The sequence below is a fragment of the Balearica regulorum genome, chromosome 3 (genome assembly GCF_011004875.1).
Source record: "Balearica regulorum gibbericeps isolate bBalReg1 chromosome 3, bBalReg1.pri, whole genome shotgun sequence".
Taxonomy (NCBI): Eukaryota; Metazoa; Chordata; class Aves; order Gruiformes; family Gruidae; genus Balearica; species Balearica regulorum.
The window spans coordinates 119,156,708-119,172,111 of record NC_046186.1 but is presented as its reverse complement, the minus strand read 5'-3'; the positions used below and the strand labels follow the sequence as shown (position 1 = coordinate 119,172,111).

The 15,404-nt window shown below is 38.1% G+C and overlaps 1 protein-coding gene across 1 annotated transcript in view; it reads right to left on the bottom strand.

Annotated features, from left to right (window-relative positions):
* The window catches only part of TASP1 (taspase 1), an 89,301-nt gene that overhangs the window by 24,828 nt on the left and 49,069 nt on the right, over nucleotides 1-15,404 (bottom strand). The window contains 1 exon segment of the mRNA XM_075749762.1: nucleotides 2,585-2,695. Within this exon segment, the coding sequence (XP_075605877.1) occupies nucleotides 2,585-2,695 (111 nt within the window).

Genomic DNA, 15,404 nt, shown 5'->3' with positions numbered 1-15,404 from the left:
ACAGTCACTGGCAGTCTTGTAACTGGTTTTAAGTATAAGGCTTTTTTCCACCAACCAGCATAACTCATAATTGTGAAATTTATATTCTGTGGTTCCTAACGGTCCAAACTCTTTCTCCCAAGACAGGTATTTGACACGATATTTCTAAAAGAGAAAGTGTCAGCATTATCCTTCTGCTATTACCTTTCCGCAGGCATTGCTCATTTGTGAGCTGAGGCACAACTTAAAAATACAAGAATAGACAAACATATTTCCGCTAAGGAAAGAACAAATATCAGATTCCACTTATGTCTTTCAGCTCATTATTTTCTAATACTTTATAAGAAGCTTTAACGTACAATTCGTAACATCGCCATTGTGAAAAGCCCAGATTTCCCGCCAGTGAGATGACACAAACATTTACTCTAAGTCTACATTCCACAAACTTGGCTGCATTTGAAAGGAATGATGAGTAACAAAACCCTCTGTTCTTCTGTTTGGAAGGTATTTGTGTTTACAGAACACCATTCTTCGACTGCGTACCAAGCCTTTAGCGCTCTTCAACTAAACATATCAAACCCATTTGATTTACAAAAAAATCTAAATTTAATTTCTCTCACCTCCAACTCAACCATCAATTTTGCATTATCCATAGTAAGTTGGCTCTGAGAAAAGATGAGAGAAGCACATCTGCCATTAGTTTGCTCATCACCTGCTGTTTAAACAGCACTCACTGTTTAAACCAGGCATTCCCTAGCTGGAAGGATTCCCAGGGCTCTGTGAGACTCAAGAGAGTTCTGTAAACAGGAAGCACCAATCCGATGGCAACTGCCAAAGTCAGCTGTTCATCCCTCCAACACAAGTAACGCACATTTTGACTTCTGACAAAACATTCTAGCTCTGCTTTGTTAAAGGTTTTTTTTTTTTTTTGGCCTCGGTCCATTATAATTCTGGCGAAAGTTTGACATGACCACAAAATAAGGCTTTTAGAAAGAGTAGCAAGGAAGGAATCCATGCCATGAGCAAGTAGGCTAATAGCTCGTTTTATCCTATTGTTCGACACCACTAAGAAATCCTGCATCATACCATACATCCTGAGATATCAACTAGCACATCAACATCTATGAAAATTCAGAGGAAAAAACTGTTTCTATAAGCCTAATGTTTTCAGCGTAATGCATTTTTTCAACTGTTGCACTGTATCAGCAAGACATTGCATTCCATCTTCAGAATTGCCAGGGTCCCCCAAAATAACACTAATGGCTACAAATTTAGTACTATGTCACGTGTAAACAGCAAGATGTATCTGGATTTTAAGGTTTTCCTCAATCAGTCTTCATTCATAGGAGAGCTGAGAGCAAACTAGATTTTATGCTTTCTAATCAAAATGAGGAATTCAAGCACTTCACCTACACACCAAAAAAACAAGGTGGCTAAATTATTTTTTTTTTCCCCACCCATGTCAGCACTGCTCCATTAAGTAATTAAATACAAAACATTACATTTGTGCTACTTGGATCGTAATTTTTTGGGGGAACGTCCCAGGATTACTTTGTTCTAGAAATGACTGAATATAGTAGTAGACTATCAAGTGCAGCCTTCCAACGCAAAGGTGACTTACTCTCAGTCAAATGTAACGTTGTCAGAAGCAGAGTTTAATATGGATTCAACATTATAAACAGAAATAAAGAAATTGCAATGCATTGCTTGCCAAGACCAAGGGCAACGGCTCCTGGATCCCAAAAAGGTATGCATATGTCCCTCTTTCGGTTCTAATTAAAATATCATAAAAATGAACTTTGCCAGCCCAGTGTACAAGAAGTGTTATGCTGTCCACAAGAAATTCTGAAGGTCAAAATTGTCTGTGGATTCTAAAGCTTCAAAAATTTTAAGGGGTATAAAGACAGTGCAAGCCAACATATATGCCAGAAGCCTCAATGGAATCTATGCTATCTTCAAAAGTTCAAGCTTATATAGATATAAAATTCCACATTCATATTTTGGTTATGACTTGAAGAAAGAAAACAAGATCTATATTCACAAGAAATTAAACATGTATAAGTAGTCACGTGCAATCCTCTCAAATCAAGGAAAAAAATTGGTTTTACCTTACAATAGTCTTGAATGAAGTCTACTTCACATTTTCCACAAATTAATTTCATCATGTAAATAGCAAATCAGAACCTGTCTGCTCAAAGCATTTAATTAGAGCACACAGTGGTTTGGAGGTCTATTCTATTTAAAAGGGTTAACGTGATGAATAATTTTTATTATTGCTCCTAAACCACCAATTCTAAAATATGCAATTGTACACCACAGCCAGTGATTCAGGCAGGAAATTCTTTCTTCAAACCTCTCCGGGTATTCTATGACTCATACACCAACTGAGATGTTTCCAAGGGTTTTCCTTTAGATTTCCTAAAATATTCTTCTGTAGTTTGATTTAGCATTTTTCAGATGTAACACCATACTAAATTTGAAACCACCCGCAACATAAGGCTTCAGCAGAAATCACAAAAATAAGTATCATAATTTTATTTAATACGGTTAATTGCATTTTAAATAATGTTATGCAATACTTAGGCAATTAGCACCATATACTTACCAATAAACTTGTTTTGCATAGTCTCTAGGAGAGCTTGGTGGGCATCTTCTGTTTGCAAAGCACATGAACATTCTCTGGCCAGTATGGTTCGGACAAGGTGCTCTCCACAACCTAAAGAAATATTAAGATTGGGAACAGTCAAAATACAGATATCACTATCAAGAGACTCTGTCATTATTTTACACCATCACAGCCAAATTTAAAAAAAAAAAAAAAAAAAAGCATACGACAGAGGTCTGCCATATTTTCTTTTATTTTTTTTTAAAAGAGTGGCACTGAGTCACATGAAAATTCAATGCTGTCAAGAGTTTTTCTCACAACTTTCCTGAAATTTGTACTGCACAAAATCATAAAGGAAAAAGGGTTAAGTACAGAAAGAAGAAAAAGAAATAGTCAGAAGAAACAGGAAAACTATCTCTGACTTGTCATCTTTATCCAGATCCTGCAATTCTCTCTCAAAGAATCCACTTACTAATCATTCTCACAGGAATGATCCTTGGATGCAATTGTCTTGAAACCAGGAACATCTTTAGTGAATGCCACAGTAACTCCTTTGCATGATGTAATCTTCTATTTAGTCCATCTGATTTAGCATTTTGTCAACAAAGGAATATGTGAATTTACCTATGCTTTTTTGACAGGTTGGTCATAGGACTCCTAATAAAAATTCCTGTAATTTTTAAAGGTTTAAGAAACTAAAAAGCTCCAGCAAACAACCACTTATTACTTCAGTGCTTTCTGTAACTACCCCGTGAAATCTGTTGATGATGAAGACAAACAGGTCATTAGTTCCTACTGTGTAGGAACGCTTTCATGCCTGCTGTTTTTCTCCCATGCTCTTTTCCATTCCTGTAATGTGCTTTGGGACATACAGCTGTGGTCAAATGGTACAGTGCACGTTTATTGGATCAACGTTTTCTTGGACAGGGAACCACACTGGTGGTACCTTCTGCCTATATACTAAAGTCATCGTACTACTATGCCTCCCATTTGTTGACATTTTTCCTCAATGGCAAGGAAGCAGATGAAGCAGCTAGAAGAGGTCTACGTAAGTGCCAGTTAAGCTGAAATGTGTTATCCAGTTAGGAAAAAAGGGAAAAACACAACTAACTAATTTACAGCTGTAATATGACAATGATTTCATATTATCTACATTTAGGTGATTACAGTTTGATCGGACTTGTAACTGCAGAGTATATCAGGGCCCCAAATTGTATTAGACACCAGTATAGATATAGAGAGAAGCCAAATATAGTCATTTCCTAATTATCAATATATATTTCTAGCAAATGTCTCATTAACCATGACAAGATGCAAGCACTGTTCTGGCTCCATAAAAAAATCTGTTATAATCCAGTTGGACTTAGTAGCTCAGGTGCAGAACTACATAAATACACCTACACAGCTTCCAGAGACAATTTATGGGTGGAAACAATCTAGCTGCTTTCACACGGCAGAGAGCCGGAGCTGGTAAGACATCAGACCTAAGATGGCTTCAGACAAAGGCAGCTCAGTCTCCATGGATAACACTCACTTTACTGGAAACACTACCAAGCCCAGAACAAAGAAAACCGAGCAAGTCTGGCTCAAGTCAGCCTAGATCTGGCACAAAGAAAGAACTAATAAACAAACTCAACCCAAACTGGCTCCAGCGCAGCCTGTTGAGCGTCTCATCGCTGTGCTTCCCAATATGCTGAGTTTGGAACGCTGACCAGTTTGGGCACAGCATTGCATGAACTCACATCGGCAGGTCTAGCGCTGTGTCTAGGAGCTGCTCACAGACTGGCTGCTTGCTCTTGCCATCGCTTTTAAGCCTTAATTAACATGGCAACCTACTCCAAGAATCTTTCTTTCTGGTTACTTGTCACACAATTACATCCTTCCCTTTAAAGGCAAAGTGAGTTTAAAAATACTGTTCTTCAAAGCCTGCTAACAAAGCAGAAAAAGGAAAAAAAGAACCAAACCAAAAAACCAAACAACAAACCTCCTCACCCCTCTATTCCAAGATTAAAAAAACCCACAATAAAAAACCCCTATGGAACATTACATATGCATTACATGTCAATAAGTCCAGGGACCAGGTTGCAGAAAAATTGTGTACACACGTCCTAATATCTTGGTATTTTCAATCATCAAAATTACACCTTAGTCTTCAGTTACTTACTCCTTCTAATGGGCAGTGTCTCCTGATTAATACAATTTGGTTACACTGAATTGTTTGAAGCAGGGTACTTTGGCATTGAATCTACATATAATTGGCACAACAGCAAGACAAGAAATTCTTTGTATAGCAAATAGAGTGAGTAAAAAACAGTTATAAATTTAGAGGAAAATAAGAGCGCTGAAATACTACAACGATCACACAGCAAAGGGAGGCAGTTCTTGAGAGGACAAGAAAAAAGTGGTTTCACCGAGCCTGTCAAGCTCTTGAGTTACTGACCTAAGTGTCCTGGTTAGGATATTATCTTCAAGAGGCTCACACAATATGGTGTTCTCAACAGCTGCTTACAGAAGGACCTGTCCGTTCATTGCCTCATTATATCTACGCTCGAAAGCTTTTGTCCACAATAGAATTGAGAGTTATCGAATATTTAGCCAAGATAATGTACAAAGAATATGCAAAAACTCAAGATGCATTTGACCTATAGATCACAACATGGCTGTCACTTTTAGTAAAACTAAGAAAATTTAATCATTGTGAAGTTTTTCTGTAAAGAATAAAATGAAATAAGCATACACCCCAGCTAAAACTTAGCAAGTTGACTTTTTTCTTGAAAAGAACCTGTTAACACCTTTAAATATAACATCTATGCTCTACGTGAGGTAAGAAGCATGGGACTTAGAACGTGAATCAAGCAAATGAGACACAAAAATCAGAGTGAGCTTATGCATCTCCTATGCATCTATTAACAAAACCAGATGTTACTACTTCACAATTTTTAAGTAATTCCTAAATTGGCATCAAAAAGACAATAGCCATTTCTTAGCTTGATGTAAAATGTTATTTTCCCCCCAAGAGAATGACTTTATTGAAGAGTTCCCATAACATCAAGTCTGTGACAAAAAAAAAAAAAAAAATTAAGAGAGAGAAAACTTAATATGGGTTAAGAACAGCTGCAACCCACTGCTGTGATCCAGGATCAACCACAAGGAAAGCAGCCTTGCAATTCTACTAACACATCACACATCTCTACATCCCCACAGACAATGTCATTTCTTTTTGTCATATTTATGTCAACCTATAAAGCAGCAAACTTACAGACGGCTGCTGGCAGTGTACGTAAAAATCTTTCAACATGTCACATGCCAGCAATCTGCAGGGACAGATAACTATGAAAATAATCCCCTCGATTTGAAAAGAAAAATTTGTTATTGCAGTTTTTGATGTAGGAACATCTAATTTTCAATGAGAAAAACAACTCAGCACTATTTCACATATTTTGACCAGCTAAAGGCTGGGAAAAAGAATTGCCCTAATTATTCCAATAGAATTGCCCTTCCTATTGCTTCGTTAGAACCAAATACTAGAGCGTGAACTGCCTTGCGTGTTTAGCAGACCAGTATGTCTTTACAGTCTCAAACTGGGAAAACACTGTAGATAATACTAGGCCTAGACACAAAATAAATGTATACAGAATTACAGTAATCGAAACCTGATTTATAACTTACAATATAAAGTTGTGGGTTCAAATTTATAGTTCCATTCACTTGTAATGTAACCACCAGCCTTAGCCAACTTCTGAAAAAGTTGTATTAACATGACTCAAGACAGCAACGACAGTCAAAGCTACTTTAACACATTTCTAAATCATGCACACTAGCTGATGAAAATGTAAATCTGGTTCATTTGCTTAACTGTCTCACACTATACTACGTTTAACTCCATGTTTTATTACACTTTGCATTTTTTTCACTGAATAACACTAAAACCAAACCAACAGGGACTCCTAATAAGAATTTTTCAGTTCTACACTGAAGTCTCAAATACACTTGTTTTAGTAACTTTCCTGTAAACAGAGTTTAAATCATTTTATTATCCTTTCCCAGTTAAGATGATGACTTCTTTGGTAACCTGAAGCTCATTATATCTCAGAGACACAGGCTTTGCAATGAGAGATCAAAGCTTCCATAAGCCTTCACATAAGAGTGACTCAAATGGAGATGACTATCTGGAAAAATTTACTGGGTTAAATTAGTGTTTCTCACTAAAATTACTGTTTCATATAATAAAAAAATTATTTTCCTAACACAGTAATATTGCGCAAACACCGTGTTGCCTAGTCATAACCCATCTGCTGACAAAAATACTACTGTTGGAACTACTGTTGTCCATGTTTGCAGGGCTAAGTACAGTTAGTTGTTGGCCTCTAGGACCACTACTTGCAAAGTGAGCAACGTATAGACAGAAGGTGTATATTCTATTTTGATAAACAAATAAACAAACACAAAGACAGATAAAGATTAGCATTTTGATGCAAGTTTCTAGCCTCCTAGGTTAAGGGGAACTAAGTTTAAAAACCAGATTCCTAAAGGCACACGGCTCCTATGACAAGGGAAGCAAAGAAGGATAAGGCTCAACAGTCATAATACATTTATTTTGCCCTCAAACCAATCGGTTTGGTGAGATCCAGAATCTTAAAAAAAAAAAAAAGGGGGGGGGGGGGGGGGGGAATCAAGAAAACCAAACAACCAAAATCCACACCCCACACCTGTCTTCAACTAGAACTTTACAACCCTGTCTGAAAACCACTTGGAGATCATACAGAAAGCATCAGAATTGATTTTCAGAGACACATATCATCTTGGATCATGCTTTTAATGCAGTGTTTCTTTCAAAGTGCAAAGCTGACCAACAGTGAAATATGACTTCCCTTTTCTGTGGGTATTTAAATGTGTCACTTCTGAGAATAATACCACTTCTCCTATTCAGACACTCATTGATTCATACAAGATCCCCACAAGAATAATCTGAGAATCTACCACCTCTTTTTTTTCGTTCATAGTCTCTTTTTCTTTTGTTATCCTATTGTAACTGAACAGTTATATATGTATCTGTAGTCCTCTCAAGTTACTCCTTCAGCCAAAAATAGCACAGAGAAGCACAAAGCCCCCAACAGGCATTTTTCGAGCTTCAAGCACAGCAAGATGGTTGTTCCTGCACTCCACACCCCATGTGCCAGATGTTGCCAGTTCGTAAATCACAGATCGGGCAAACCAGAAGTACCTGTTACGCTGTGCAGCGCTGTACAACAAGTGAGACACACGCCTTCTTGCAGAGGAATGAGAGACGGGAACCGATCATGGAAACCTGTTACTATGCCAACAAACAAGAAGAATTTTTTCAGTGTCACTCACAATTCTAGTAGTGGGCAGATACTCTATAAAGCAACTCTTTGGTGCCTGAACATCCATATATGCACAAGACAAGAAACCTATAAGGGTTGCATACCTTTGCAGGTATAAATGTGAACTGGACACCTCACTGAGCCATTTAAAGACTTAAGATTTTTTTATTTGTTATAGTCCATAACGTTACATAGAAGTACATACCCTGAGGCACATATTTAGTGTTTTCTGCATATACCTGATCGTATTAGTACCGAACAAATCTTAGCAAAGGCAAGTTTTATGAGCATAGGAACCACTAGCCATTATGCTGTAGAGCCAGACCCAGTCTTTGCATTTCAAGTACTGTTTAGCTGTACACATATAATTTTTTTTAAGCTCTAAGTCTTTTTGAATGTTTTGTTCTGTTTAGCTTGTGAGTAAATGAAACTAATATAATTCAACAGCATCCCACCGGATAGGTACATACCGCAGCACGGTAGCTACGGAGACAATCCAGATGCTGTTTGTGAAAGTGTCAGTTGCTGAACTGGGAAAACAGACAAGTCAGTAACATTGAAGCTAAAGCTTAAAATTTTGTATTTTGCCTTCCTAATTGATCTTTAATAGTCAATAGCTCTATTCTGTAGTAATTCGCTAGTTAGCCTATCCAACACTTTCACAACCACCAAGTTACTACTAAAGGGGGTTTGTGGTTTGGTTTTTGGTTTTTTTGTTTAAGATTGTTAACATCTTTGATTTTCAGCTATTCTATTGGATATTATTTTACACTGCATACTATTTTAAAGAAAAAGGTAAGAAATCTGAGCTATAACATTTACATTTTAATCTAACCTTCTGTACCAAACAGTAACTAATACTCTACTTAATTCACAGCTTATACAAACCTTAACTCGCTATAGACTTTGGTCCTTAATTTGAGCTTCATGCAAGAAACTAAGGATCAAATTACTGGTTTTTCCTCAGCATAGTGACTTCTCAAGTAGATGTCTAATGCTTGAAGTAACCACAACAAGAAGGGAAAGAACCCAGCACAATATAAGCTGAATGTCCCATACAATGCATGCTCTGCATCTTATAAAGTTCTACCAATGGAACCAAGATGGCAAACGAAAGGAAGGTCTTCTGCAAAACAAGGGCCTCCGAGCAGCGTGTCAGAAAGAAATTGTTCTTCTGCTTCTTTTGATGGGAGATGCTTTCAAGTCAGGAAATTAGAAACAGGTGTGCCAGAGGGCACACACACATCCATGCACCACACTGAAAAACACGCGTTTTCAATTTTCAGACATGAAAGAGACTCCTGTTGAATGGAAGGAGAAATGAAAATCTAGCTTGCTTTCTGCAAGCCATAAGCAGAGAGCTTATGGAACTCTGACAAGCTGCCGGAGCCTGTCTAGCTATTGAAAAGTACAGTACCTCAACACAAAGTGTTGGAATTTGTTTTAAAGGAGTACAAAATGGAAACTTGCACTACTCACATTCATTCGAGAATGAAAAAATTTATCTGGTTTACTCCACTGCCAAAGAATGACTCTACTCTTTTCAGAAGCTAAAGATAGAAGTTACAGGTTATCTGTATTTTATTATCTATTCCACACAGCAGCGTCTGAACCCGGCCTTAAGTTGTTGCAACTTTGCTGCTGTTATTTTCAGTTAAATAGTAGCGCCTAGAAAAGAAGTGTCAGTTAACAAGTTAAAAACGTACTATTTCTGCTTTATTTCCTGAATAACTTCTATTTATGCCTAATGGAAACACGGTGAAACCTGTATCTTAATAAGCTCTGGTTATCATTACCAGCATCTCTAGAAAGAGCTGACTAAAAACCACAAGCCAATGATTTTAAAAAACAAAATAAAGCACAATAAAAATATCTGGCTGGCAAGATACTGATACAGTCAGTGGCATATTAAAATAAAAAGTTAAAGTCTAATTCTGAAAAGACATAAAATGCTACAGTCTAGGATAATGCAGTAGAACACTAAATTAAAGTTGCATAACTTTAGCTTTCTGTACTCCTATCAGTTGCTGCATCTTGCCTTCCTACTAGCAGGGGAAATTTTTAACTTACTGACCTGCTGCCAGGAAGAACACCTGCAAACAAAGTCCTGTCCAATTCCTAAAGCATTGATCCTAGAGGGATCAATGGAGCACATTCTTGTCACAGACAGAAAATGCTTAGATGATTTCACTTCCAAACTAATGAACATCTACTAAGAATATGCAAATGGAAATTTTCCAAAAGTTTGTAACTTCAGTAAATTTGGGTAGGTTTCAAAGATAACAAAAGACAAATTCAACATCCAGACAAACTGCGTCTAAAGTATCTTCTCTAAGGAAAGGTGGGAAAACACTTTCTATGTCTTCAAGTTTTTAATATGGGCAAAATAAACTAAAATCACTCTGAAGAACAACTCATTCAGCTTTTCTACAATTTTACAGACAGGAAAAAAAAAAGACTAAATAGTTAAAATACGCCAAGTGTATTTATCCTTCACTTCCAAATAGTGGAAAATGCCCGATAACTTTATTTAAAAAAAGCGATTTGTTTCAATTATCATGAACAAGAAGAATTTCAGATGTACCTCCGAGAGAGATTAGAATGAAGAAAAATAATGTAGTTCCATTAAAGTGGATGTGGATTTTACACTCTTTTTTACATTTAATACATATTGAAAGATTACTTTCAGTTAAACTGAAAAGGAAAAGTGAACTATTTTTGCCTAGGCCTTCATCAGAAGCTTTGTTGTGATTGATGTCTTCGTAAAAATACTACATCTCTCCAAACTACATCATTTTCATCATATAGAATTTACAGGAAAGGAAATAAGATAGTAGCTAACTAAATGTACGTAACTGGATTGAGAGTAGCCCTGAAGAGGACTTGGGGGTCTTGGTGGACAAGAAGCTCAACATGGCCTGGCAATGTACACTTGCAGCCCTGGGCTGCACCAAAGAAGCGTGACCAGCAGGTCGAGGGAAGGGATTCTCCCTCTCTACTCCACTCTCCTGAGACCCCACCTGGAGTACTGCGTCCAGCTCTGGGGTCTCCAACATAAGAAGGACAGGGATCTGCTGGAGCAAGTCCAGAGAAGGGCCACATAGATGATCAGAGGGCTGGAGCACCTCTCCTATGAAGACAGGCTGAGAGAGTTTGGGTTGTTCAGCCTGGAGAAGAGAAGGCCCCAGAGAGACATTAGAGCAGCCTTCCAGTACCTAAAAAGGGCCTGCAAGAAAGTTGGAGAGGGACTGTTCACAAGGGGAGGTAGTGACAGGACAAGGGGTAATGGGTTTAAGCTGAAGGAGGGGAGATTTACATCAGATATTAGGAAGAAATTCTTCACTGTGAGGGTGGTGAGGCACTGGAACAGGTTGCCCAGAGAAGTTGTGGAGGCCTCGATCCCTGGCACTGTTCAAGGCCAGGTTGGATGGGGCTTTGGGCAACCCGGTCTAGTGGAGGGTGTCCCTGCCCGCAGCAGGGGGGTTGGAACCAGATGAGCTTTAAGGTCCCTTCCAACCCAAACCATTCTAGGGTTCTGTAATTACTTTCTCCCAATTACAGAAAAATATTTAAGACACAAAAACAGAGTTCAGTTTGCTGGAGTCTCCATTTCACGTTATATTCTTGCCTCCAGTTCAAGCCATTTGGGCAAGGTATGGCAAACAAGAACAGGACCAGGAGTGTTCAGAGGAGACAGTGCTGCACAGCTGGCTGCTGCCCCGGGTTATGAACACACCACTCTCCGAGCAGCAGCCCTTCTGCAGGAGACTACCACTTCTAAAAAGCCTGTGCAACTTCATGCTTACAATGTATTATTACATTAAGTCCAATTAAAATTTCAAGAGGCAATAAGCACTCTTTGATTGTTGCATCCATCCAGTTCTGCTTCAAAACAACCCTTCCAAAGGCAAGTCAACCATTCTGATTATTTTGTGGACAAAACCCTCAGCTTTGAACATTGCGGTACTGCGTTTAATTGACTGCTTCTTAACGCCACCATTCCCACAAATCATCTCTGCCTGTTGCTTCCTCTCTCTTCACACAGCCTTGTGGTAGTAGTAAGTTAGTTCAGACACCACATGCTACAGCACTGAAGCCTCCAAACGGCATCTGGACACAAAGCCTGAACTCTTGACAGAAGCATTCACTTCAGAGGTAAATACTGATCTGTCTGGAGATAAACCTCTTTCTTCCTCTACTCTGGTTCACTGTAACAATGACATAACTCTTCTCCATATGCAGCTGCTTCATCTGCAATGCATTAAATTACCTATTATTCCCCAAATCTTACAGGACCAGGCTGATTTTGAGAGATAATACATATTTCTCCAAAGAGGTTAACTGTATCATAATACCTATCTCACAGAGTGTAGCTCAAACAATCTGTACAGGATACAAGATTTGCATGTGAAATTCCTCTGGACGCCTGGAGCACGGACCCAGAAGGACGCAGGCCAGACAGACAAGCGGCCCCGTGCCCGGGTATCGGCAGTCTCTGGATTCCAGCGCAGTCTCTACTGCCCTCAACGCACAGGGATCACAAAGCCCAAAGTCCTACATCACAAGTCAATTCATTGACATTAAAGCTTCCTTGAAAAATATTTACTCTGCAGATTTGTAAGTCACTGCGGTTCCTGTCAAAAATGAGTTTTCAAGTAAAAAATCTACCGTTTAGTGGCTTCTATAAGGAGAGACTGAAATGCTGGCTGAGGGGATAGCTCAACAACCAATTCAACAAGCACAAGCCATCTCTCCATAGGTGTCATTTCCTAATCTGTACTACCTGTTCCGTTTTGCCAGTAAAAGCATCCATGAGGCACACAATGGACTGGAAAGAAGGACAGATAGGAACAAAAAGTAAAAGTTTGAGTAGGAAGAGGCAGGGGGAGGAAAAGTGAATACGCTTATTTCCTTATTGGTAAGGATTTCAAAAACAAGAGAACCCTCCTTGAGCAGGGGGCTGGACTCGAACTCCAGAGGTTCCTTCCAAGCTAAACAATTCTGTGATTCTTCACAATACAAACTGTGCCACTTTTCACTTCATGGACTGATACATCATATATATGTATGCATATCTAACACAGCTTTTTAAGTGTTTTGATGTAATCCCTAAAATGCCTTTATAAAAACAGAGGCCATTGCTTTGGACCAGAGACCGTAACAGCCAGTCCTTTAGGATCTGGAAATCGAGAAATTATTAAGGGAGTCAGGTACATTCTGCTTATTTACACAGAATACATACAGTCTGTGTATGTATTCCTAAAACATTGCTGTTATCTGTATCTGATTTTCATTCAGTCAGGAATAGACTCTGGGCAGGGAAGAAGAGCAAGACATCAGTGAAAGATTTTTCCCAACTGAATCCTCAACTACACCTCAGTTTGGGTCCATAAATCTGACAACCCTGCTACTTCCTCAACAAAACACGACTTTGGGCTCAATCCTGACGCCCAATTATATTTGTTAACATGCTTGATTTTTCTGAAAGAGCTGGATATATTTAAAGATTCTACTCCCTTTTCTTTAGGATTCTAAACCATAATTAGGTCCCATTTAAATCCTCCCTAGGACATCACATCACTGTACCCTTCTTGTATCAAATATTATCCTCAAATGGATTCTAGTAAAAGCTGAAGATTTTGCAGCTTTGTGTTACAGAATTCCTGCATTTAGTAAATAATGCAAAACCTTCTATCTTCAGAAATGCAATATTAAAAGGTTTGCTGGCTTCAATGGCTGGTAGAGATACACAAAGCACACCACCCATGCACGAAGAACAAGTAAAAATGCTTTCTACTACCTACTGCTGTAAAGAAGTGAAAAGGAATGCAACACATTATTCTCAGTACCTACATTTCCACTCAAAAAATTCCACTTCTAGTTGCATTTTCAAAGTCTCCTGTGTTAGCTCTTACTGAAAATTTTATATTTTATATTTAAGGTTCAGTATATCAAAAACAAATTGTTACTTTTCAACTCATCTCCCAGGAAAAACACAGCCTGTCTCTTATCCCAGTAGTATTACTTTTGGCACAGTTAGTAGATGAATATTCACAATCATCATGGATATTCCAACTGGGGAGGAGATTTAATGTCACATTTGATATTATTTTCAATGAGAAGAACATACACAAAGTCTTTGAGTCCTATTATGCTCAGGAAAAAATAGGAAATGTTTTCTTAAAGTACAGCCAAAAAACGGACTATTGTTTCTACTGCGGTTGGGTTTTGCTCACAAATGTTTTCCCTCCAAATAATACCCATCTTCCTTTGTTTACATTCATATACCAACAAAAACCATTCACTAAAGAGTTCCAAGTGGCCTTACAAGTGTGGTTTTGGCCTCTACTTTTTGGGGACGTGGTGGGGGTACTTAAAGGGGAGGCTGTTTTCTCTGTGTCTGTGTGCACGTGCAAATGTGTGCAAACCGTGCGCAAGCTTTTAAAGACCAAAGATTTGGCTTCTACTATGTTGATCCAAAAAACAGTTTAGCTGTTACTTACGTTTATACTAAATAAAGGCCACTGGTAATGCTCATCTCATTTAACAAGCTTTCACTCAATCTCTACCATCATTCCTGCATGCAATGGCACTTGCATTATGTTGTTACATGTCACAGGTAAGGTTCCCCGAGTATCTTCACTATGCCTGCAACTGCAATATTCTCTGAATTTCTTGAATTTTAATATTGATTTTGAGATACTTAGAGCATTCCTGTAATGTTTATCCTTGAGTTGCCAATTAAGTCCCACAACTGTATTTTTATCCCCCCCAAATATTAATTTTAATATAATTCAGAGCTCATACATTCGAATGTCTTCAAAAATTGATTAAAAAAAATCAGAAAGATTTTACTTGTTTACACAGAAACTGAATTTTAGATTGAGAGTTACAGAACAAACCTCGAATTTAAGGCCTTTCACAGCAATTCTTAAGCTCCACCATCTCCCCCATCCTTTCTTTAGAAAGTTTTCATCTTTTGATTTCAGTTGTCCCAACCCCTGTTAAACTATAGCCATAAAATATGAGTTTTACAATATCCTGTATTTTATAAACCATGAAGTAACTTTTGAAAAGCCAAAACAAATAAAACCAAAGACAGTGTGGCTAAACAAGGCCAAGAGTCTGTTAGAGGTAAGAAAATACCGTTCAAAAACTTGAAGTCATGCCCAAGCAAGTTCAGAACCACCACCTTTGGCACATTCAATATAAAATCACGATAAAAATGGCCAGAAATATTTGAGAAACAACTTGCTGAAGGCATAAGAACTAATAAGAAATCCTCCCTGAACATGCAAAAGCAGGAAGCCTGCCAGCATTCACAAGGCCAACAGAAGATCAAGATGTAAAAACATGTCTTCAAATAATACATGACCATTGAAAGAAAGCTACGTGAATTTGGAAGTCCTTCTAATGAAGTACTTTGAAGTACTTTTATGGCAATGCCCTTTTTTTTTTTAAGAGGAAGATATTGA